Source organism: Hippopotamus amphibius, chromosome 3, assembly GCF_030028045.1.
Source record: "Hippopotamus amphibius kiboko isolate mHipAmp2 chromosome 3, mHipAmp2.hap2, whole genome shotgun sequence".
In the NCBI taxonomy this organism is placed as follows: Eukaryota; Metazoa; Chordata; class Mammalia; order Artiodactyla; family Hippopotamidae; genus Hippopotamus; species Hippopotamus amphibius.
In genome coordinates, this window is record NC_080188.1 from 161,518,055 (window position 1) to 161,544,149 (window position 26,095).

Below are 26,095 nucleotides of genomic sequence, written 5' to 3' on the forward strand. Positions count from 1 at the left end.
TGCTAAGCATTAAGAAGAAAAATAAAGCAGGGGAGGGGGTTAAAGGTGGGATGTGCTATTTATATAGGATGACCAAGGAAGACGTTAAAATGTACATATTCCTTAAGATTTAGGATTATGTAGTATTTCACCTGCACTGAGAGGTATCTAATATATTTTTATATGCTACCAAAATAATGATGTTAAGAGGCAATAAAAAGAAAGTGTACCAGGTTTTAGGGTTCTAAGTAGCAACACTTTTTAAGACCAAATCCACTGTGGGGACTTCCCTGGTGGTGCAGTGGTTAAGAACCCACCTGCCAATGCAGGGGACGTGGCTGCACTGAAAAGCTTGCACACCTCAATTAAGTGTAGCCTCTGCTCACCACAACTAGAGAAGAGCCCGCACACAGCAATGAAGACCCAAATGCAGCCCAAAATATTAATAAATAAATAAATAAACAAAATGAACATTTAAAAAATCCATTGGGATATACCCCTAGTTTCAATATCACTTTAATAATGAATACTTGGATTCTTTTTTTTTTCCCTTCAAATTTAGTTTCCCAAGAAACTGGGACTGACTTTTTCTGTAGTCCAGGAACATTTACAAGGCTATGTGTGCTCTTGAGAGCAGGGAATATGTCTCATTTTTATTTTTTTATTCATTCCATGACAGTGTAAGGCACATACATTTCAAAGCAAGTTTGGTGCCTGGAAGCCACTGAATGTGTTTCCAGTGAATACTAACTGCAAGGGAGAATCCTGACCAACAGGGCTGGCTCAGGCACAACATGTTCCAGGGATTCCCACTGTAAAAGGGCAGATTTCTTTTCATTCATTCATTCATTCATTCATTGGCTGCATTGGGTTTTTGTTGCTGCACAGGGGCTTTCGCTAGATGTGGTGAGCAGGGGCTACTCTTCCTTACAATGGAAGGGCTTCCCATCGCGGTGGCTTCTCTTGTTGTGGAACACAGGCTCTAGGTGCAAGGGCTTCAGTAGTTGTGGCATGTGGGCTCAGTAGGTGTGGCACATGGGCTCAGTAGTTGTGGCACAGGGACTTAGTTGCTCTGTGGCATGTGGGATCCTCCCAGAGCAGGGATCAAACCCAGTCCCCTGCATTGGCAGGGGGATTCCTAACCTCTGCACCACCAGGGAAGTCCCAAGGGCAGATTTCATCTCTTTATTTGGATCAGAGTGCTTTTCTGGTGTTTTTCCTGTGCCGAGACAGCACGAATTTATGAAACGTGCTCCCGTCTGCTCTAAAGGCAGGGTCCGATGTTGACAGACAGCTGCCCTGGGCCAAGAGGCCAAGTTCGTACTCTGCCAGTGATAGACCCGGCCCTAGGGGAGACCCTCTAGGTGAAGAGGCTGATGTCTGCCTCTTTGTCTCCCCCGTTTCTCCTACACCCTCGTTCCCAGTCCCGAGTTGCCCAATCCAAACGTCGTCTCCCGCCGGCCCACCCCCAAGTCGGAGCCCTTCTAGCCACGACATCCTTCCAGAAGGAGAACGCCTAGCCCCGACCTCCAGCGTGGCCTTCCTCCTCTGCCACCCCGCAAACCTGCTCCCGCCCCGCCCCTCCGGGAGCTCCCCGATTGGCTCCCGCGGCTCGAGGGTGCCACTGATTGGCCGGTAGGCCCTCACGGCGCAGTGACGTAGCTCTCCGGGCGCGGCCTGGCGCCGGGTGCTCGCCCGCCGGGCCGCGCATGGGGACGAGGACTTCGCCCGCGGACTCGGGCAGCTTGCGTTGCGGCTACCGGCTCACACCCAGGCTCACTAGGCCGGGGAGAGGGTCGCGGGAGCGGTGGGCCGCGGGGCAGGGGTCGGTGCGCAGGGAGGGCCGCGGGTCTCGGGCTGCGGGTGCGGGGCTGGGAGGAGGGCGGGGGCGCCAGGCGGCTCCGGGGGGCCCAGGGACATGGCGCGGCCCGACGGTGAGGAGGGGACGATGGTGGCGAACGGGCACCCGCCCGCGAACGGGTACCTCCCGGTCCCCGGGGACGCGCCCGCTGGGAAGGCGAGCGCGGAGACGCAGAACGCGCCCAAAGCCGGCTGCCTGGCCCTGAGTGGGGTCTCTCGGGACAGCCCCAAGGCCGCCTCGGGCGCCCTGGACGGGCCGAAAACGCCGCTGGCCCCGGAGGAGGAGACCCAGGCCCGGCTGCTGCCCAAGGACCCCGGCGAGGAGACCCCGGGGGGCGAGGGCGCCCTGGTGCCCCGGACGGCGCTCTCCGCGCGGCGCTTTGTGGTGCTCCTGATCTTCAGTCTGTACTCGCTGGTGAACGCCTTTCAGTGGATCCAGTACAGCATCATCAGCAACGTCTTCGAGGGCTTTTACAACGTCTCCTCGCTGCACATCGACTGGCTGTCCATGGTGTACATGCTGGCCTACGTGCCCCTCATCTTCCCGGCCACCTGGCTGCTGGATACCAGAGGCCTGCGACTCACCGCCCTGCTGGGCTCCGGCCTCAACTGCCTGGGCGCGTGGATTAAGTGCGGCAGCGTGCAGCAGCATCTCTTCTGGGTCACCATGTTGGGCCAGTGCCTGTGCTCAGTGGCCCAGGTGTTCATCCTCGGCTTGCCCTCCCGCATCGCTTCAGTGTGGTTTGGACCCAAGGAGGTGTCCACAGCTTGCGCCACCGCCGTGCTAGGTAATCAGGTAAGGACTAGGGTAAGAGATGAAAATCGGATTCTAAAGGACCAGATAAAACGTCATACGCAATGTGAGCTAGGCGTTTGGATGTGCTAGGAGGCATTCTGTAAATGAAGGAGAGGAGATGAGTAGTCATAAAACAGGAAGCAGTCTTGGGTTAAACGGGGGTTGATTTATTTGTGAAGACAGAACTTTCAAAACCAGTTTAAAACGACTACCTTGTCATCTTTGAGAATTACCTATAAAGTAATTAACTGTATAGGTCCATATGTGCCTAACATCATAGAAAACTTGTCAGTGCAGTAATGAATGAGACTAAGGTAGGTATTATTTTTGTCACCAGTGTATTCTTTGCAAAAGACAAGTGTTGCATTATGGGAAGTTTGTTCTTATTTTGAGTGGTCAGTGTGAATAGGTTCGGTTCACTTTTATATATTAGCAATCAGCAGAGTGCCTGGTACATAACAGACATTTATAAATGATCACTAAATAAATGTTCTAGTGATAAAGACCTCACAGCATTACTGAGTCCATTTACCAAATTTTAACGGTAAGAAAATGCAAAACAAATCACAGATCATGAAATCCAGTGTAAAACGGTGGCTTATTTTGCCAAGTCTCCACTTAGCTGTTTCCTAAACTTTGCCAACACCATATGTTCAAATTTCATTAGCATTCCAGTAGCATTATTAGGTAGAATTTGTGTGTGTGTGGGTGGGTGGGTGGGTGGGTGTGTTTTAACTGCAGAATGGTCCTTTTACTGTAATTTAAAATTTGCATATGGAGCCCTATGATACTTTATGTAAATTATATTGAGTGTTTTTTCAGCTTGAGGAGAATCAAATTAAAAACCTGTATAACAAGGGACTTCCCTAGTGGTCCAATGGTTAAGACTTCCCCTTCCAGGACTTCCTAGATGGTGCAGAGAATCCACCTGCCAGTGCAGGGGACACAGGTTCGATCCCTGCTCCAAGAAGATCCCACATACCACAGAGCAACTAAGCCCAAAAAGAAAAAAATAAAAATAAAAACAAAACCAAAAAACTTCCCCTTCCAGTGCAGGGGGTGCAGGTTTGATCCCTGGTCAGGGAGCTAAGGTCCCACGTGCCTCCAGCCAAAAAAAGCCAAACATAAAACAGAAGCAATATTGTAAGAAATTCAATAAAGACTTTAAAAAGAACAAACATTGCATTGTAACAAAAAAGTCACCTCTCTCTGTGTATATCACTACATGTTGCTATGTAACAAAACAATGTTACTCTCTTACTTCTGGTAGGTAACACTTGTTTCAAGTTCACAGTAAGATCTATTTAAAATCCGGGTAAGGACTAATTCTGCATGTGGGCTTATTGCTTTATATTTATTTCCTTTAAAAGTACAGAAGAAGGGATAGCTTGAAATTTAGTTGTATGTCCAAAGTAATTTGTGACTGATATTTTAGTTGGTTGCTTCTGCATGTTTGGATAGGAACTGTTTCCTTAAAATATTTTTTCATTTATGAAATTATATTCAAGATTAATACTTTGTTGAGCAGGATGGAAATATAAACTCCATATCTATGGATTATCTATCGTGGATAATAAATGGAAATGTTTTCTCATAGGCTGATTTCCCTCTAACACTTAGCACATCTCTGGATCTTCCTCCTACATTCTCCCTAAGTGTTTGCATCCTTCCTTGGCTCTAGTAGCTGTGCACTTACTCCCGATCCCCAAGTGTGCATCTTTAGCCTAGATTATGGAGTGATCGTTCATAGTGATGTTCAACATTATTGAGCATTCACTAAACCTGGCACCATGCTAAGTACTTTACACACATTGTTTCATTTCATTTCATTATGTAAGGTAGGAACTGGTAGTCTCCTCATTTTACATATACAGAAGCTGAGACTTAAAGGGATAAAATTATTTGCCAAAAGTCACACAGCTACTTAGTGGCAGAATTCACACTCAAATCTGTCTGATTCCTGAATCCTGTCTTTTAACTACCCATCTGCTGTACCAAGTCCCTAACCTGAGAGAACCTTTTTAAAAAAATTTAAAAAAATTTTGTGGCCCTGCCTCATGGCTTGCAGGATCTTAGTTCTCCAACCAGGGATTGAACTTGGGCCCCAGCAGTGAAAGCACCAACTCCTAACCACTGGATTGCCGCGGAATTAACATAGATCAGGTCATGTCATAGCTCTGCTTTGAACTCTCCAGTGATTTCCCATAGTAATTAAAATAAAATCTAAATTCTTTACTCTGGATTGCAAAATCTTACTAATATGTTTTTGGTTCCTTAAACAACACTAAGCTTGCATTTTTCGTAAGGGCCTTTGCAAAAACATTCTCCCTGCCTGGAATGTTCTCCCTCTGAGGATCACGTTGTTATATTTTTATTATCACTCAGCTCTCCACTGAAATTTATTTTAAATATCATTCAGTGGCATTTTTTTTAAGATTTATTTATTATTTTTTAATTTATTTTTTGGCAGTGTTGGGTCTTTGTTGCAGTTTGCGGGGTTCCCATTGCGGTGGCTTCTCTTGTTGCAGAACATGGGTTCTAGGCGCGCAGGCTTCACTAGTTGCAGCACGTGGGCTGAACAGTTGTGGAACACACGCTCTAGAGCTCAGGCTCAGTAGTTGTGGCAAACGGGCTTAGTTGCACCGAGGCATGTGGGATCTTTCCTGGACCAGGGATCGAACCCATGTCCCCTGCATTGGCAGGCGGATTCTTAGCCACTGCCCCACCAGGGAAGTCCCTCAGTGGCATTTCTTGAGGATCCCATTTAGAGTTGCCCAGTCACTCTTATTACATCATTGTACTTTAATCTTCTATGTAGTGCTTATCACTGTCTGATGTATTTATGTTTATATATTGTTAATTATTACTCATCTCCCATCTCCACCATTAGATTGTAAGTTTCATGAAATAGGCACATGATCTGAATGTACAGCATTTATTACAGTGCCTATCATGTTGTATGTTCTCCATAAAAATTTATTCAATGAATTAATGAGCTTCAGACTTATAATCGATACTGGTCCGCTGGATATTTCCACTTGACTATCCCACCATCTGACCCCACCAATCAAAATTTACCTTGTCTCCTAGCTCATTGCTCTTCATTTCTACTGCCACCATCTTAGCCTTGGCCACCCGCAGCTCTCACCTAGAGCTTGCCAACCAATCTGCAGCTCTTGCCCTCTTCCTCTATTCTCCACATTCATCAGTGTAGTCTTTCCAATGTGCAAGTCTGTCCCAGGCACTTCCCTGCCCCCTGCAGTGGCTTCTACTGCCCTTAGAGAAAAATTCAAACTCTGAGTGACAAGTGAGACCCTCCAGTTCTGCCTCCTGCCAATTCCTCATCATCACCTCTCTGTACAGCCCCCATTCTTCACATACAGACTCTTTCTCTGCTCTCAGGGGAATTACAGTTTCTCACAAGGTCATGCTCTCTCCTTCCTTTGTATGTGATGTCCCCTTCACTGGGAACATTTCTACTTCATGTGGCTAACTCTAATTTCTTATTCAGATCTTTGCTCCTTCAGAAATTTTTCCTGAACCCCAAGTCTATACAGGGTGCTCCTCCAAAGTACTGTCTTAGCTAAGGTGACCATATGTTCCAACTGGCCTAGAATAGTGTTGTCCAGTACAACTGCTCATGGAGTCCCTTTCAGTCTGATTAGTGTTCTTGTTTGGATGATCAATTACACGATCTTCCCAGTCTTGGCACCCTCTACCTCTCATCACAGTACAGTGTTTAACCACACTTGTAATTATCTGTTTAATTGTCTCTATCCAGCTTTTTATAAGGAGCAAATGAAATATTTGGTAACTGTTACTATCTCTGCCTCACCCTCCTTTTTGAAACGTTTTGAAAGTCCTTCCTTCTCCACTCCATCCCCAAAGAATCTGATATCTCCCTCCATTGAGCCTCCTTTAATACTTCAATTTTATTTCTCTTGTGATAATCAGCCTTTTTTTTAAGCTGGGGTGAAATTCATATAATGTAAAATCAATCATTTTAAAGTGTACAGCTCAGTGGCATTTAGTACATTCACAGTGTTGTGCAACTGTCACCTCTATCTAGTTCCAGAACATTGTCATCTACCCTCAAAGAAGACCCAGTTCCCACTAAGCAGTCACTCCTCATTACCCTCACTCTCTAGCCCCTGGCAACCACTAATTTGTTTTTCCCCTAGTCTAGATATTTCTTATAAATAGAATCATGCCATATGTGACCTTTTGTGTCTGGCTTCTTTCATTCAGCATGTTTTCAGAGTTCATCCATATTCCAGCATCTATCAGTATTTCATTCTTTATAAATAATATTTAATTGAAAGAGCATACCACATTTTGTTTATTCATTCATTCATCCATTCATTCACTTATGGATAATTTCAGTTTGGGGAATATATACCTAAGAGAGGAATTGCTAGATCATGTAGTAATTCTATATGTAACTTTTTAAGGAACTGCCAAATTGTTTTCCGTGGTGACTACACTGTTTTACATTCTTATTAGCACTGGACAAGGCTTCCAATTTCTCCACATCATGACAACATTTGTTATTTTCTGTTTTTTTAATTATAGCCATTCTAGTGTATATGGTTTTGATTTGCATTTCCCCAATAACTAATGATGTTGAGGATTTTTTATGTGCTTGTTGGACATTGTATATCTTTGGAGAAATGTCTATCCAGGTCCTTTGCCCATTTTTGAATTGAGATGTTTGTCTTTTTGTTGTTGGGTTGTAAGAGTTCTCTATGTATTCTGGATAGTAGAGTTTTATCAAATATGTGATTTGCAGATATTTTCTCCCATTCTCTAGGTTGTCTTTTCTCAGTATTTTTTTTTGTGTGTGTGTATTTTTATTCTCCTTCTTGATTGTAAGAAGCCAAAGGATAAGGAGTATCTTACACAATTTTATAGCGGCATCATTTGGATGGTTGGAGCTTAGTAAATGTTTATTGAATAGGGAAGACATTTGTCAGCAATTTTCCTTTAACAGTACAATAGTAAAGAAGACATTAGAACATGGTGCTTTAGAGCTTATGAAAGCACCTTTCTGACACTAGTTGTTGTCTTTATGTTGTATTAATTGCTTTTTTTCTCTTATAATAAGCAGAAAGAATTAACAGGACTGTTTATTTTGCAGCTTGGAACTGCAGTTGGCTTTTTGCTGCCACCAGTTTTAGTGCCCAATACACAGAATAACACACAACTGCTGGCTTGTAATATCAGTATCATGTTTTATGGAACTTCAGCTGTCGCCACACTTTTATTTATTTTAACAGTAATTGGTAAGTGAATTATTTTCCCTAAAGCTTAAATAGATAAGTGCATGACAAACATGAAAATAAAAATAACCAACCCTGAAAAGTTGTATCTCAGGTGCTATTTGCTTGTTTCATTCTTGCTGTTCACTTTCTTGTTTAGATAATGAATGCTACAACTCTAGGGATATGTTATGGTCCACTACAGCCATCTGTTTTAATACTGTTAGGGGTTTGAAGACTAATCCATCTCATTTATCTCCCTACTAACTTTTTTTTCCTGATAACTGTTGGTTTCAAATGTACTACCTGCCTTCTCTTTGCATATCCACCTACGTTTTCTGCATCTTACACTAACCTCGCCAGGAACAAGTTCTTGTTGTGCTTTGAAATGATGCGAATAGGCTACAGCCTTCCTTTAAACGATAAATCCTTCCAGGGACCCCCAATTTAACAATTAACTGGGTCTGAAAATGTTGACCAGTGAATGATCCTGGGCAGCAGCAAGCTGTTCAGCAGAATTTCAAACTGTGGCAACTGTCTGCTTGTTAGGCCACTCCAGCAAAGCACTGCTGCCACCACTCGTCCCCGAGTCCTCTCGTCCGGGCCTGTCTCTTGAAGCAGTCAGTCAAAATCAGCTGCAAGCAGCCATCATCAGTTTGGAAGAAGGTTTGGGAAGGTCTGCTTTTTAAAGTTTATTTTTAACGGGAAACAATTTTGATTTCAGGGAAAAGAGTAGGTGAGGCTTATTTAAGTAATAAAGCTGCTAAAATAACTGTAATATTGCCTTTTGGGCACTCAGTATATCTTAAACTGATTTGAAGAAGAAAGGAATTTTAAAGTTGAAAGGCCATCTTTTAATCATTAAAATTTATAATTAAATTTCATTATAGCTGGAGTTTTAAATTTTATATATTAATTTTTACTATGGTTATAACAGTAGTGAAAGTGCAGGTTGGTTTTTTTTTTTTTTTTAATAAACACCAGATATAAAATCCTCAGTTTTCAAAGAAAATGTATGCTTCAAGACTGTGGAGTGTTTTGATAGAGACTGCCTTTAGAGACGTATCACTGGATCCAGGGACAGGAAACTCAGCCCACATATTTAATTTTCCTGAAGACAGTGAATCAAAGAGCCTCTTGGAAGCATTTAAAGTATTCTGATGTGTCCTATCTACCTGTGGCTGTTTTTTATGTTTCAGTTAGGGAGTGGCATATTTGCTGTGTGCTGACTACTGAGAAAGGACAAACTATCCCTTGCAGTATTTTGGCAGTTTAACAAAGTTTTAAAAGAAATCTATATTTAAAAAAAAAAAATTCCTATTTCCACTTTTCTGGTAGCCATATTTGATTTGCTAGATGAAATATAAAATATAGTTTATATACATTTTGCAGTAGGGATTATTAAAATATAAAATCCTCTTTCCTTTGATTGCTATGTATCTTTGCATAAATTCTGATTTTCCTTTTTTTATTGTCCTGCATTGCTTATCTCTTTGGAAGAAGTGAGAGTAATAGATTGTATATAAGATATCTATAGATATGAAATTATATATGACACATATATATTTAAACATATATATGAGATGCTACAAACATAAGATTTTTTGTCAAAGGAGTGGGACAAAAACCAATAATAGTAGATATGACCATTGGCATATCACCCTGTGCTATTCATGTACATAATTGCTTATTTATGTACTTACAGCTTATGAGTAGACAGGGGAAATGGAGATGGGGAGGGGGGAAGAATGGAAAAGAATGGAGTGGAAATGGAATAGGAAAAAAAAGCTCATTGTCAGATTCTGCTTAGTGACCTATAAACTTAACCTTATGATACTAAGCTTAGTATAAAAACAAGGTAATATACAGTTGTGACATGAAAGTCTAGGTTGAAAATTATGACATTTAAATTAAAAATTTACCTGTTCTTCTTATACCTAAATATTTGCTGTTGAGGAAAATATGGATTATTTTAAAAATCTTTACTTTCTTAAAGTTCCTTAATTACTAAGAGACAGTCTTACTCCCTTCTAAATTCTACCCACAAATTCTTTGGAAGCCCAACCAAATCTTATAAAATAATTTAGTTTTGCTGATGCATTTTAGCAATGTGACATATACTAAATTGGTATTCAGCAGTCTTCCTAAAATACTAACTTGAGGGTTCATGCCATGTAATCCTATTACCCTCCCTAAGTGTAATCCATCTAGCATTTCTAAGAATTAACCCCAATCTTCCATTGAAGTTCACACAAATAGCCCATTCTTACTGGGAGAACACTAGTATGGTCTCTAACATGTGATTGACATGTACCAAACGTGTTTAAAAGCACCCTACGTGCTATATTTTGTTTAACCCTCACAGCCCTATAAGGACAGCACTGTTGTTATCATTCCCATTTTATAGATGAGGAAACAGGGGCACAGAAGTTAAGTAAATTTAACTTACCCATGGTCACAGCATATAAATGCTAAAGGCGAAATTTGAGCCTAGGCAAATCTAACTCCATTAATAAAATGTTACATATACAAATATATCACTTTAATTTTTACTTAGTCTGATTTTTTGGTTTCAGTCCAAATTCCTCTTGTATAACTGGTAATGCTGTAGCATTTGAAAGCTGTTCTTATGCAGAGCAGTAAACTATATCACGTTAGTATGTCAGTTAAAATCCTTACCATCCTGATTCACTAAAATGAGTGATGGCAGAAACCAAAAGTAATGGCAGTCAGAATATTTACTATTAAGGTATTTAAATACATGAGTATATAACATGTATGAATAATTTTATTTTTGATTCTTATATTCAGGATATTTATGTGTTGGTTGCTATTATAAACTTTTAATAGAAATACATTTTACTTAGTCTATAAGAATTTCAAGCCCTAAGAAAGGTCTCTGATTTTATTTTATTTTTTAAAATTTATTTATTTATTTATTTATTTTTGGCCACACCAAGTGGCATCCAGGATCTTGGTTCCCCTACTAGGGATCCAACCTGTGCCCCTTGTGGTGGAAGCGCAGAGTCCTAACCGCTGGACTGCCAGGGAATTCTCTGAAAAGTCCCTGATTTTTAAAAATAAATATTCCTCAAGAAGACAATGTATTTTGTGTAGTGCTCAATAATTACAAAATTCTATTACGTATATCATATAGTCCTCATACCAGCTTGTTGTTATTATCTGAGAAAGCTATAGCTGAGAAGCAGAAATTGACTTCTTCAAAGTCATATAGTGAGATGAGACAGAGACAGGGTTCAAACCTGTGTTTGTCTTCTAATAAGTTCATATGTGTAATGTCTGCTTGAATCACACAGGCACAGATAATGAAATCAAAAGATAATATTATAATCTGATTTCAAAAAATAGAAATGGTCCTAAACACAATAGGTTTGTTACTTATTCATCCTGGGAGAAACAGTTTGAATGTGGTGCCCCAAAATTCAAAGTACCCAAAGCTACTTTCCATGCCTGTTGCCAAGGGTGGTGAATAACTTTTATTAATTAATTATTTTATTAGTTAATTATTTTACTGCACAACTTTTTGGTGGAGAGAAGAGAAGTAGGTAGAAGTCTATTTTTCAGTTTCAAAGGAGAAAGAAAAAGCCATAACTCATCCTTTGAAAGGAGCAGTGCAGCATAAACAGGGTCATAAACCAATGGTGTTTTTTGTTCCTCTTTTTATTTTTTTCCTTCATAGACTTAAGCCTGACTTTACTGTATTGAGTAGCTGGTAGATAAAGGCTTGACTTTGTCTAAGAGAGCAACTGACTTCCTGAAACTAAGAGATAACACTTGTGTTCAGAAAACAAGTCTAGTGGAAATAAAGACTGTCAGAACTTATTTTCATTTATATTTGAGTTCAAATCTGGGCCATTTAGCCATTATTTTACCATAGTAAATAAAAGTCTAAGAGACTTAAGACTCACTAAATACCCATGACTAAGTTGTAAGCATAGTTTTTACATTCTGAAACTTTGTTTTACAACTGTGTGAGTTCTGTTTTACCAATATTAATAAAAAGACATATCTCCTATCTTAACTAGGATGCAAAGAGACTTTCAGGAAAGGACAACAGACGTCCTCAGCAGTGCAAGGAGCAGATAGGGTGAAAGGAAGAGGAGGGATTGCAACCAGTTAAACGTTTTATGTCTACCAGTCCTCGAATGTAAGGATATTAAAAAGTAAATATTTATGAGTTATGTCTCCTCCTGAATTTTAGTTGTAAGACCTATAAAAATAGAAGCCTATTTTAGTTGGTATTTTATTTATATCATAATTAATCCATGTTTTGGTGAGCAAAGAACTGTAATTTTTAAATTTTTAGCAGCAAACAGGAGAATTAGAGAAATAAAATATTGTGTGCAAGTTTTAAGGACCCCCTTTTTTTTTTTGCAGTGATTTTCAGACCTGGCTGGGTATTGAGTTTTATGTTTAATACAGATTCTAAAGTTCTGTTCTGGAGGTTTTGATTCACTGAGACTTCGCTAGAATCTCAAAATCTGTATTTCACAAAAATTTCTGCATGATTACAGTTGACAGTCAGGTCCATCAGATCTAGCTCATTTTAAAACTTTCAAAGCAGGCCTTCTTTGTTGGAAGAAAGAAATAGCCACTATTTAAAGGGAGAGAGAGAGAGAGAAGAAATTCTAATATTTTAGACAATATTACTTTCTTCTGTATCCACTTACTTTTTTTTACTTTTTGATATTTTTTTTGAATTTATACAATTTTTAAGAACTTTTATTGAGATATAATTGACATACAATAAACTGCATATATTTAAAGTGTGCAGTTTGATTTTTTTTTCTTATTAGTAATGTATATATGGCAATCCCAATCTCCCAATTCATCCCAGCCCAGCCCCTTTTACTTTCTTTTTGGTTTTTGAATTTACCCTACTTCACTGATTCAAAAAGTGTACATTTTTTTCATGAGATCTCTGAAGTTGAGATGACTTTAGTAATCAATCAATGGCATCAAAGGTGAATAAGTCGTAGAGATCTGCTGTATAACATTATGCCTATAGTTAACAATGCTAATTGTACACCTAGAAGTTTGTTAAGAGGGTTGGCCTCTCTTGCCTTCTGACATGGCCCACACTCTGTCTGTGGAGTGTGTTTCCCTCTAAATAAATCCACTTCTTACCTATCAAAAAAATTTTTTTTGTTAAGAGGGTAGATTTCAAGTTAAATGTTCTTATCACAATTAAAAAAATATCAATGGCATGTAACATTCGTGGCAGTCAAGATATGCTTATGTAAAAACCTTCTATTGATGCCTGCCAAGATCATTGAGTGCCTGCATCAGACCATTTTAGATTCAGTGAAATATAGCATTTTCCATCTATTTTAGTAAAATTTTGAGTTAACACTAAAGCTGGGTTTTACTTTCTGTTGTACCAATCTTAGCAGATCAGCTCTTCTATCAAAAAGTCTTGACTGCTGGCTAGCCAAACCCTACAGAAATCTCTCCCTAGCCATGTGTTGCAGGAAGTTAGTAGATCCTTCCCTGCCCAGCAGAAGGGCAGTCTCCGAATGTCTGGCTGAGAAGGCGGTGCGATCTATCTCTAACTCCATAGAAACGGGCAATGCTAGAACTTACAGTATCAGAAACCGTGTGTCACACTTTTATGTCTCTCAGCTGTACCCCTAGATTTTCCATATGCAGCTAAAGGGAGTCGGCAAGCAGGCCCTAGCTCTGCTCCCATGAATCCACTTGGACCTTTTCAGTTCTACAGGGGTAACTGAATCAGATAAAATACTATATATCAAATTGCAGGAGAAAGCAGTTACTAACTCAAGACAGTCCTCTAAAAGTTCAATGAGATCTTGGCTTGCTCATATCTGACATTACCTCTAATTACAAATTGAACTAAATTTAGAAACAGAATTGTTGAATACTTAATATAATAAAAATTAATCTTGTTTTACTGAAAATGGAGTAATCACTGGGCAAAGTTGTGATGTAGTATTGATGGTTTTGCAGTTCAGTTATGTGAATTGGCCGAATCTCTGAGTTTTAGTTGGTCTCAGAGGGTTGAGATGACAATACCAAACTATTTTTCACTTAGAAATTAGTGCAAATGAAAAGCCTTACTATAAAAGACTTTTACTACCTCTTTAAACTTAAACTGAATTTAGTCTGCTCTAAGGAAGACACATATATTGAATTATCTTTTCATGTATGTTTCCAGCATTCAAAGAAAAACCTCAGTATCCACCAAGCCAGGCTCAAGCAGTTCTCCAAGACAGTCCCCCTGGAGAGTACTCCTACGTGAAATCAATAAGGAACCTATTTAAAAACATTCCTTTTGTCCTTCTGTTGATCACTTATGGTAAGCGGTTTCTTTTATTTTCGTTGATGTCTGTGTAAACTTCTGCGCATTGCAGATTCCTTTCTGTTAATTTAGTGGTTTGAGCTTTCATTAATGAGATAATAAGATAGGTTTATTAACTCTATAATAATAGCATAGTCATAAACTTAAATTTGAACTGAAAGCAAAAACTTAAGAATGAATTTTCTTACATTTTAAAATATTTATTTATTTATTTATTGGCTGCGCTGGGCCTTTGTTGCTGCACATGGGCTTTCTCTAGTTGTTGGAGAGCAGGGGATTGCCGTGGCTTCTCTTGTTGAGGAGCACGGGCTCTAGGCAATGGGCTTCAGTAGTTGTGGCGCATAGGCTCAATAGTTGTGGTTCACGGGCTCTAGAGCTCAGGCTCAGTAGTTGTGGTGCACGGGCTTAGTTGCTCCACGGCATGTGGGATGTTCCTGGACCAGGGATGGAACCCGTGTGCCCTGCATTGACAGGCGAATTCTAAACGGCTGCACCACCCTTGCATGTTTTTAAAACAAAAACATTATAGATATTAAAGAGAGAAGCACTGTCTTCTTTTGTTAGTTCTCCCAGGGTGTTTTAGGTCCTTTATGAATTATAGTTCTGACCACTGTAAGCATATGGAAAATGTCATCAATAATTCCTTTCTTTGACCCTATGCAAACAGTCATCTATTTTGACTACTCTGTCAAAGTCTTATCCTTCTAGATCTTTCAGCATAGCAGACAGATATTCCTCTGAACACTGTAGCTTTGACTGCAGGCACCAACACATTTGGTTCCCTTCAGAATTTTCTGACAGTTTATTCTTTATTTCTTATGTTAACACTGCTTATTAACCAGTACCCCCTATTTCTGTCTTACTTGCCTTCAGAAGTCACTCACTGCTATTCTCTTCTTTATATTTTTTTTGGGGGGAGTGCACACCCTAGTACATAATTGTTTTGTAAGTTTTAACAAATTATACTCTGGCCTAAACTCTTACCCTTTTACCAGGATTACTTCCTTTTTGCTTTTTTTAGTGGAAATTATTAAACACAAAAGTAGAACATTTAATCTAATGAATTCCTAAGTACCCATCATCATCCAGCTTCAACTGTTACCAAGATTTCACCATTCTTGCTTTTATTTCGTCTGCTTTTCTCCTGGAATATTTTACCTTTTTAATTTTTGGCCATGCCACATGGCTTGTGGAATCTTAGTTCCCCAGCCAGGGATCAAACCTGGGCCTTTGACAGTGAAAGTGCAGAGTCCTAACCACTGGACAGCCAGGGAATTCCCTGGAATATTTTGAAGCAAATACCAGATGTTATATCATCTAATCATTAAATACTTCAGCATGCTATAGTTCCTTTTCTTAATTTTGGTTACCTCCTGTGTAGGTAACCAAAGTTACCTGTGAAGCTTAAACTGTGTAGCTTAAACCTAAAATTCATAACTAGGAAGTAGAGAAAATATAGTGACTAACTATTACCTATTAGAACAAATTCATTTCTTTGCCTGTCATTTAAGTTGGTGTCTTTCCTTTTATACTCATGGTTTCCCAATACAAAATTCTGTTTTAGCGAAATTTATAACCAACCGCCTTGTCACATACGTGGCACACAAACATGCCTTCACATGCATATATACTGTTAATTCTTGTCTCTGTAATACATTTTGTGCCATTATTTCTTTTACCTGAAATGTGTCTTTATTTTCCTTAAGCAATCATAAGAGCTAGCTTGACATTCACCTCACTTATTGTTCATTCTGTTATTCATTTATTCATTTATCCTACCAGTAATTATCAAATATCAATTAAATATATAATAGTGCCCTAGGTGTTGTGTGGGTTAAAAAGAAGCATGATGTATGATTTCTACCCTGAAGTAATTATAATTCAATTGAGGAGACAATATAAACATCTGAAAAGTAAACAACAGTGTAAAAGTTATTTATCAAAAAGATAACAATACAAGAGAAGTTGTATGGCAAGTGCATGCTAAATGCCTTCAGAATACATAATTGGGTCAAGATAAGGGAAGGGAAGGGCTGTGGATGGCAGGGAAAGCATCATAGCAAAGATGGTGGTTGAGCCTGGCCTTGAAGGACAGGTTACATTTGGATAGACAGTGGGGAAGAGTAATGGCATGAACAAGGGCCTTAGATGGTACCTTCTCTGAGCACTCTTATTTCTGCGGAGCTTTTACGTGTTTTATAGCAACATCGTTTAGCACTTACTTGATTATACATAAGTAATTAGGTGAAAATTTGTTAGTTGTTTGAAATTTATAAAGGACTTCCATATGTATTATTTCATCTAACTTTTTGAGATTTAAAGATTATTATACCTATTTTATAAATAAAGACTGAGTTCTCATTTCTTTTTCCTTTTTTTTTTTTTTTTTATATTTATTTGGCTGTGCGGTCTTAGTTGCAGCATGCGGGATCTTCGCTGCGGCATATGGGATCTTTTTTCTTAGTTGTAGCATGTGGGATCTAGTTCCCAGACCAGGGATCGAACCCAGGCCCCCTGCATTGGGAGTGCGGAGTCTTAACTGGACCACTGGGGAAGTCCCATAAGTTCTCTTTCTTAATTCTAAATTTTATTTGTATAAAATTTAAAAGATACAAAGGACGTACAATGAAAAGTCAGTCTTTTTCCCATATCTATCCCCAGGTCATCCCTTCCCTGGAAACAATCACTGTTGCCACCTGTAACTTGTTTGTTATCATCTGCAACTTATTTGTGAGGCTAGTATAACTTTGATATCACAATTAGATAGGGATAGTGTAAGAAAAATTATAGGCCAGTTTCACATATAAGCCTAGATGTAAAAATCCAAAATAAAATATTAGAAAACCTAATCCAGTTATTTATAAAAATGATAGTGCATCCTGACTATCTTGACATTGATTTATCTCAGAGGGAGAAATGATTTAGTACTAGAAATGTATGTGGATAATTGACCACAGTAAGAGATGAAAGAGGAAAATTTACCCAATGGCTGAAGAAAAGCATTTGATAGAATACAATACCTGTTGGTTAAAGACTCTAGCCAAATGTGAGAAAAATGAACTTTCTGAACCTGATAAAGTTTATCTACAAAAACCCTATAGCAAACATCATTCAAAGGCAGAACCTTAGGAGCATTACCCTTAAAAATCAATAAGAAGTATCCCTTAAAACAAGGATGCCTGTTGTCACCACTTCTATTCAGCATCCAACTGAAAGTCCTGACTGGCCCACTAATAAAGGAAACATTAAAAGCATATGAATTGGAAAGAAAAAAGATGCTGTCATTCACAGATAATAGGATTATGTGTACCAGAGGTTAGCAAACTGTCTTATGAGCCAAATCCGGCCATTGCCTGTTTTTATAAATAAAGTTTTGTTTGCATACATATTATTTATGGCTGCTTTTGGACTACAAGAGCAGCACCGAGTAGCCACATCAGAGACGATATAGCTTGCAAAGCTAAAAATAATTACTATCTGGTCTTTTACAGAAAATGTTTGCTAACTCCATGGTCTACAAAATAATGCAAGAGAACCTACAGACTCTATGAGAACTAATAAGGATGGGTTCAAAAAAATTATTAGATACCTAACAATGTGAAAATATCAATCTCATTCTTATAAAAAGATACCTTTTATAGTAGCAACCAAAAGTATAAGATGCCTAGGAATAAATTTACCAATAAGAACTTTAGGTAAATCAGCTATACTTAAATTTTTAAAAAACAACTTTATAAATTATAAAATTATAAAAATTGAAAGACATAAGAGAAGACCTAAATTAAGTGGAGAGATATACCATGTTTTTGGAAGACTCAAGATTGTAGTAATGCCAGTTAACCTTACAGGACCGCTATATTAACAAATGCCAATTATAGATTTGGATTGATGGAAAGGCCAGACACAGACACAGGCTTTGGAAACTGAACAGTTTATTGTTGAAGGAATTAGAATGAAGGAGTTAGGAAACACTGTGGAGAGTTCAATAACATTCCCCAAGACAGTTAAAGAAGTTTCTTGACTTGATATTCGTCACCGGGGTGCATAGTTAGGGATCACAGTGTCTGAATGAGTGAGAGTCATGTTACACCTTTTGGAAGTGCACCTGTCCCCTTCCATGCCTAGTATTACATTCCAAAGATTGGAGCAGGCTCACACACGTAGTCTGGATGGGGACTACACTCCTAGGACAGGTTTTGAGGATTGTATAGTCTCCAAAACTCAGAAACCAAATAGACCAAGAAACTCTTTTTTTTTTTTTTTTTTTTTTTTGAGATAGGGCTATTTGGGGAAAGCGTGATCTCTCACTGTCCCAAATGTAGCTACTTGCTATCTAAAACTCAGACAAATACCATACTCTAGATTCAGGTAGCAGTATTCTTTGCTATTATAATTCTTTATCCAGATTCTGGCTGTCCTCACTGAGGTCTGGAATAGATTCAGGATCCCCATAGGGTACAGTGCAGTAGAGTACACTCAAGCCTCAGCAGGCCTCCTTTGTTTTCCTTGGCCTCCTCAGGCTAACCTCGCTGGGTCCTTGTGCATTCCTGAACTCAATGGGAAGTGAGTAACAAAGGCTAGTTACCCAGGGGTTTTTGATAAAATCTTTAGACCCAGGCCTCATCTTGCAATCTCCAACTTAAACAGAGTAAGTAATGGAACTTGGCTAAGTCTAAAATTCCTGTGAGATAAGTAAGGGCCAAGAACAACAAAAGTAATTTTGATAAAGAACAAGGTGAGGAACTAATTCTCAGATAATCAAGATTTATAGAGCATTGATAATTAAGATGTCATGTATTAGTAAGGGATAGACAATTAGATCACTGCAACAGAGAGCCCAGGGACCTACCCACGTGTGTTAGTTGGCATAGACTAGGTTGTATTATAGCAATGAAACCCCACCAAAAAAATCTTAGTGGCCTAATATCAGAAGTTTATTTCTTGGCAGTGTTACATGTTCACTGTGAGAAGGCAGCAGGTTACTCAGGGATCCAGGCACATGCTTCCATGATTACTAAGGTAGGAAATGAGAAGCATCACTTTTGCTCACCTTCAAAGCCATATGGCCATGCCCCAAAGTGCCTGGATAGAGAAAAACTAGAATATTTGTGAAGAGTTATGATGACTAGAACATTATGCATATGTGAAAACTTGATATTTGTAGAAGAGACTTTACATAGTAAATTGTCCTGGGACAATCAATTATCCATAGAGGAAAACTAAGGTGAAATTAGAAAATGAATTGTGAATTAAAGATCAAAGGGTAAAAATCAGAACTTTAATGTGTGTTTTTGTTTTTTATAAATTTATTTATTTAGTTTTTTATAAATTTATTTATTTAGTTTATTGGCTGTGTTTGGTCTTCGTTGCTACACATAGGCTTTCTCTAGTTGCTGAGAGCCGGGGCTACTCTTCACTGTGGTGCGCTGGCTCCTCATTGTAGCGGCTTCAATAGTTGTGGCACACGGGCTTAGTTGCTCCGCGACATGTGGAATCTTCCCAGAGCAGGGATTGAACCCGTGTCCCCTGCATTGGCAGGCAGATTCTTAACCACTGCACCACCTAGGAAGTCCGTAATGTGTATTTTTGTTGTTGTTGTTGTTGTTTTCTGACTGAGTGGCACAGCATGCGGGCTCTTAGTTTCCTCACCAGGGATTGAACCTGTGCCTCCTGCAGTGGTAGTGGGGAGTCTTAACCAGTGGACCACCAGGGAAGTCCTCAGAATGTTAATGTTTTAGAAGCAAATACAGGAAACCGTCTTTAGTATTCTTAAAAGAATTTCCTAGTGCAAAAAACATAAACCCTAAATAAAAAGATTGAAAAATAAGATTATATTAAAATAATGATATTTTCTAAAAAGACATGACATAGGCTATGAGAAAATGTCTGCAATGCATGTAACCAACAAAGGCTTCGTACCTACAATATAAAAGTGACTCTTACTAATCAGTAAGAAATGAGCAAACAGGGACTTCCCTGGTGGTCCAGTGATAAAGAATCCATCTTCCAATGCAGGGGACGTGGGTTTGATCCCTGGCGGGGGAACTAAGATCCCACATGCTGCGGAGCAACTAAGTCTGAGTGCCTCAGCTAGAGAGGGAAAATCCGCACACGCCACAACTAGAGAGAAGCTCGCGCCCCCACAAGGAAAAGCCCATGTGTCACAACGAAAGATCCCACGTGCCACAACTAAGACCCGACGCAGCCCAAAAATAATTAATTAACAAATAAATATTTTTTTTAAAAAAGAGCAAACAGCCCAGGGAAATCAGGAAGCGTTTATGTTTGTGTGTGTGTCCATTGCTCATATGTGATGCTCAACCTTACTAGTAATCGAGGAAATGCAAATCAAAACCAGAGTAAGATACAATATCACACACATTCTAATTGGCAAAAAATAAAATAAAATATGATGAAAACAAATTTGGCAAGGATGTAGAGTGAAGGAACTCTGTTGGTAGTACAGCAAGTCCCCTACGTACAAACCTGCAAGTTGCCAGCTTTCAAAGATGGGAACATGCATTCCATCCGTGTCAGGCGAGAGTGAAACTGCAGCTCCCCCTCCCCGCCACTGCTGACGAGCCTTCAGCTCTACCCTCTCCCACCATCTCTTCCTCCTCCAGTAAGTAACTATTCTTGCCTGTTCACTTGATGCCGGCCCCTCTATTCCAGCTGCTGTACTGTACTACTGTTGAAGGTACTGTACGTAAGATTAAAAAGGTTTTCTTTATTTTTTGTGTTTGTTTGTTTTTTATGTGTTGTTTGTGTGAAAAGTATTGTAAACCTATCACAGTACAGTACTATAGAGCCGATTGTGTTAGTTGGGTACCTAGGCTAACTTTGCTGGACTTACGAACACGCTCTTGGAACAGAACTTGTTCTTATGTAGGGGACTTACTGTATAAACTGGTACAACCATTTTTAATATTTTTTTTAGATTTTTCTTCTTTTTGGCTGCATTGGGTCTTTGTTGCTCTACGTGGGCTTTCTCTAGTTGTGGTGAGCGGGGGCTACTCTTCTTTGTGATACTCGGGCTTCTCATTGCAGTGACTTCTCTTACTGTAGAGCACGGGCTCTAGGCGCATGGGCTTCAGTAGTTGTGGCTCAAGGGCTCAGTAGTTGTGGCACACAGGCTTAGCTGCTCCACAGCATGTGGAATCTTCCTGGACCAGGGATCGAACCCGTGTTCCCTGCATTGGCAGGCAGATTCTTAACCACTGCACCACCAGGGAGGTTCTGAACTGGTACAACCATTTTGAAGAGCAGTTTGGCTATATCTGGAAAATAGAAGCTTTACTCCTAGGTATATACTTAGAGAAACCCTTATAAATAAGAACAAAAACATAATATTTATTGCAATATTGTTTTAAGTAGTGAAAAACTGAAAAAAGCCGTAAAGTGTCTATTGACTTAGGACAAGAGATAATTAAATTGAAGTATATTCACACAATGGACTATTATACACCAGAGAAAATTGATAAGCTAGAACTAAAATTCTCAACATGGATAAATCTCAAAATCCATGATACTGAGTGATATGAGCAAATTGCAGATAGATACAAATACCATATAATTTGTATAAAATTTAAAAACATTAGAATAATTCAGCTTGTTCATTGGTACACATATGTTGTAATATCTACAATGATAAATACCAAGGTCAGGATGGGGAATGGCTCTGAGGAAGAATAGGATTAGGAAGGGCTAAAAAAATGAATCTGAAGCAAAGGTGGCAAAATGTTAATGTTTAGCAAGAGGGTGATGAGTAGGGGTATTTATTACATTATTCTCTGTAATATTTTGTATGCTTGAAGTATTTATGTGTGAATCTAAATAATAGCAAATGGTGTAATGACAGAATTCTACGATTACAGTCTCTAGTAAGTTTAGGTGTTACATTGATCAGTCCACATCCTGAAAGGCAATTTTTTCTGTCAACTATCTAAGAAGACGTTATATTTTCACAGTTGTCACAGAGTGTTCCCTATCACTTTGTGAAATAGTACACGGTACATTGACAGTTTTCTCTTTGTTGCTGTAGGTATCATGACTGGAGCATTTTATTCAGTCTCAACGTTATTAAATCAAATTATACTGACTTATTATGAGGTAAGCTTCTGCCTATATTGTGTTGGATGCCTGGTCAAGAATTTTTCTTTAGCAATATAATTCCCGTTAGCATGATCATAAGACTAAAGATTTATGACCGTGTTGCTGTAAAAGATTTATATTTGCCTTAGCTGAGAATACATTTAATCCAATTTATAAAACAACATGGAAAGCAGAGGTCGTTATGCTTTGACAATACCGCAGTCTTTTTATTGTTTTATAAAGAGAGAGTGTGACCGGTTATGTGGAAAAAGACGAAGTACAAAATTTAAAAGAAACCAACACAAATATAAAGATGTAAATATCAAGGTCTGGTCTCTCTTTGCTTTCAAAACGTGAAAGCAGTTGTAGTATGTAAAAGCTATCAGATTAACTTCCTTTTCAGACATCTGTGAATTACTTAAGAATTCTAACAAAAATCATAGTACTTCTAACCATGGAAGATCAGGAAAAATTTCCTTTTTGATTTCTCCCATATATCAGGTGTTTTTTTTCCTGTTTTAATGTAGAATGTCCTTTATATTTGTGCTTTACCTGCCCCACCCCATTCACCCTAACACACATATTGAATTCTTCATGTTATATTGTATGTTTAATTTTATCTGCTGTTTCCATTGACTTTGAGAAGGTATGAGAATGTGAAGGAGCTGTGTGAAATAGAAGTATCTGATCAACTTCTTTTGAAAAAATTTTAAGGGAGAAGAAGTGAACGCTGGAAGGATTGGCCTAACACTAGTATTAGCTGGAATGGTGGGCTCTATTCTTTGTGGCTTATGGCTGGACTATACCAAAACATACAAGTAAGTGAAAGTAGGCAGATATATGGTGTACAACCTGAAGTATTTTGGTTTTAAAGGAACCTTTTCTTTGTATTTTAAGAAATTTACACAATGTTATTATTACTAAAACACTTAGATTCTAGACACTCTTAGGTTCCCCTCACTTCTGAATGTTTCAGTAGTCTCTGTATTATCTTATTGGTCATGTTTATTTCAACTTTGAGAACTTGGATATCTTATGAACTCTCCTCCCCTTAATCATATACCACTTCAGAATGAATCAGTTCTATTTAAAAGGAGCCCTTTCTGAGAAACTTTTGACTTTTGACAGAGACTTTATATTGCTCTTTTCTCATGTTGTGAACTTAAAAACAAACAAAAAGTTCTTTCCTATCAAAAAATTATTATTGCGCATAAGGCTTTTTGGTAAAAAATTTTTGGCTAAAATGCCCCTGAAATGTGGTTTCACTTAACTATAATACTGTATAGCACATAATATGAAGATGCTCTATTAATTGTACATCTATATGGAACCAGAAAAATGCTAATACAAAAGAAAAAGTGAATGATACCAACTAGGAGACTGAGAAAGCGGTTTCAGAGGCAGCATCTTTTGCACTGGGCCTTTAAAGAATAGCTACCTTTCAAAAAAAAGAAGAAGAATAGCTACATTTCTTAACAGACAGAAACTTCCCATCTGTTTGGGAGAAATGAGTGAATGGAACTGTGAATGAATGAAGTAATGGAACTATATCTTCTGCACCTTTCAAGGCCTAAGATATATTTGACACCATTATCTCAACCCTTTCAAAGTACTGCTGATCTTGAAATTCTCCAAGATAGTCCTCACGTCATTTAAGACAGCATTTACTGAGGCTTCATTATTATGTAATGGTAGCTAACAGTGAAACCCATTAAATTTGTATGTAAAGGATTTAAATTTATTAATAATATTTGGTCCATTTTATAATTAGGAAACTGGATTGGCATAGAAATTCATTGCCCTGGCTTTCTTCTCAGAATAACTGCTGTTCATTCACCAAGCTCCTGTTATGTGCATCAGTCTTAGCTAGGAATTATGGGAAGCAATATTTGATCCCTGTCCTTAGGACCTTTGCAGTCTAATTGGGAAAATAAGGTGTTCACGTATGTAAAGTTAAATAATAATATAACAGACTAAAATAGATGTCAAGTGCCAATTATGTAGATAGAAAATGATTAGGGAGTTTGGAAGAAAGGAAAGCTTCCTTGTAAGCTGCAGTGATTAGGAAAAGGATTTTGGAAGAGGCAGAATTTGATCTGAATCTTGAAATACAGATAGGGAGCTGTTCCATTTGGTGGCATAAAAGTGATTTTATCCTTATGAGTATTCCTTCCTTTCTGAGCATTGGATATAATGTGAGTTTTGTTGTCTGCTGCTGTTGAAACTTAATCTTTCAAGTCCATGCTTTGGGTGGAAACATTTTCCATAGATAAGAAGGGGTGAATCTTGAAATCTGAAGAGTTTATTACTGTATGGACAGCATAGCTAGCCACATGATTTTTATATGCCTAAGAAAATCAGACAAAATACTAACAACTTTGTTGTTTTTGTTTTAGACATACTACTTTGACAGTTTACATTTTGTCTTTTGTTGGAATGGTTATATTTACTTTCACACTAAACCTTGGACACATTGTCATCGTGTTTGTCACTGGCGGGTTGCTTGGGTAAGCATCATGTGTTTAGGAGGAATGATGATAGCATGCTGTTAAAACTCTGAAATGTTACTGCTGTGGTTTTTAATTTTTTTATGTTCATCCAAAAGTCCTTTAACATTTTAAATTTCAAAAGATCTGTCTTGTGCACATAATGTATAATTAATTCTTTTTTTCTTTTAAAAACAGTTTTATTGAGATTATAATTGACATACAATAAACTGCATGTATTTAAAGTGTACAATTTAATTTTTTTTATATCAGTCATCTACTTTATACATATTAGTGTATGTATGTCAATCCCAATCTCCCGATTCATCCCACCCCCCCATAATTAATTCTTTAGAACTATAAAAAATAGCTTAAAATTATTTTTTTGTTGTACTGGAGGTGAAAAATGGATAAGCCTTACTTAGTCCAAGTAACTTTACTTGGCTAGAAAGACAACTGACTTAGAAAACTAGAGGTAAATTTTTCTCAGGAAAAAAAATTAGAAATTGTTTTGCTTCCTTGTTCATGGTTTCGCTTCTCAGTTCTCGTATCCTTGGGTTATTTGGTGAATCATAATAGTGTCTTTCGCATACCAACCTCAAAACATTCACTTATGTGATAATTAGAATAGGTCTGAGAGTTAAGCAACTGCATCAATATGTGATATTGTCCTTCTGGTATTTCTTTCTGTGATTTTGGATTTATTTTCTTAGTTTCTTCATGACTGGTTACCTCCCTTTGGGTTTTGAATTTGCTGTTGAAATCACTTACCCTGAGTCTGAAGGTACTTCATCTGGTCTTCTTAACGCTGCTGCACAGGTAAACCTCTGATTTCTCTTAAATCTGAGACCATTAGTTTACAAAATATTCTAGTGGATAATGAGTTTGACCATAGGTTTTGTTTTAAAAATTCCACCTTTCAGTGCATGTTTCTATTAGCCAAGTCATATGAATAAAATAGTTTTAAAAGTTCTGGAGAAAACATTATATTTGTTTTAAAGAAACAGTAAAAATATTTCTCTTATTTTATTTTAGATATTTGGAATTTTATTCACATTGGCGCAAGGAAAGCTTACATCAGACTATGGTCCTAGGACAGGGAACATTTTCCTCTGTGTTTGGATGTTTGTAGGCATCATTTTAACAGGTAAATTAGGGTATTTGCCTGACAAAAGTACTTGTGTCATGTTGTCTTTAATTTTCATTTATGTTGCTTCTCAAGGCTTGGCAGAACTCAAGAAAAAAATGAGATAAAAAGCAGGATATCACTGTTTCCCTTCAACGA

General features: G+C 38.3%; 1 protein-coding gene across 3 annotated transcripts in view; it reads left to right on the plus strand.

Moving 5' to 3' along the window:
- The first annotated feature begins 1,679 nt into the window (after nucleotides 1–1,679).
- Nucleotides 1,680–26,095, plus strand: part of FLVCR1 (FLVCR heme transporter 1) — a 31,404-nt gene continuing 6,988 nt past the window's right edge. Inside the window, exons 1-9 of one of the 3 annotated variants that reach the window (XM_057729001.1) lie at nucleotides 1,680–2,635; nucleotides 7,773–7,917; nucleotides 8,443–8,559; nucleotides 14,090–14,230; nucleotides 22,275–22,342; nucleotides 23,039–23,142; nucleotides 24,721–24,831; nucleotides 25,524–25,629; nucleotides 25,846–25,957. In XM_057729001.1, the coding sequence (XP_057584984.1) occupies nucleotides 1,898–2,635; nucleotides 7,773–7,917; nucleotides 8,443–8,559; nucleotides 14,090–14,230; nucleotides 22,275–22,342; nucleotides 23,039–23,142; nucleotides 24,721–24,831; nucleotides 25,524–25,629; nucleotides 25,846–25,957 (1,642 nt within the window). In that variant the 5' untranslated portion in view covers nucleotides 1,680–1,897. Of the gene's footprint in view, nucleotides 2,636–7,772; nucleotides 7,918–8,442; nucleotides 8,560–14,089; nucleotides 14,231–22,274; nucleotides 22,343–23,038; nucleotides 23,143–24,720; nucleotides 24,832–25,523; nucleotides 25,630–25,845; nucleotides 25,958–26,095 lie in introns of those variants that run through there. The other 2 variants (XR_009052796.1, XM_057729002.1) reach the window with 2 other exon arrangements.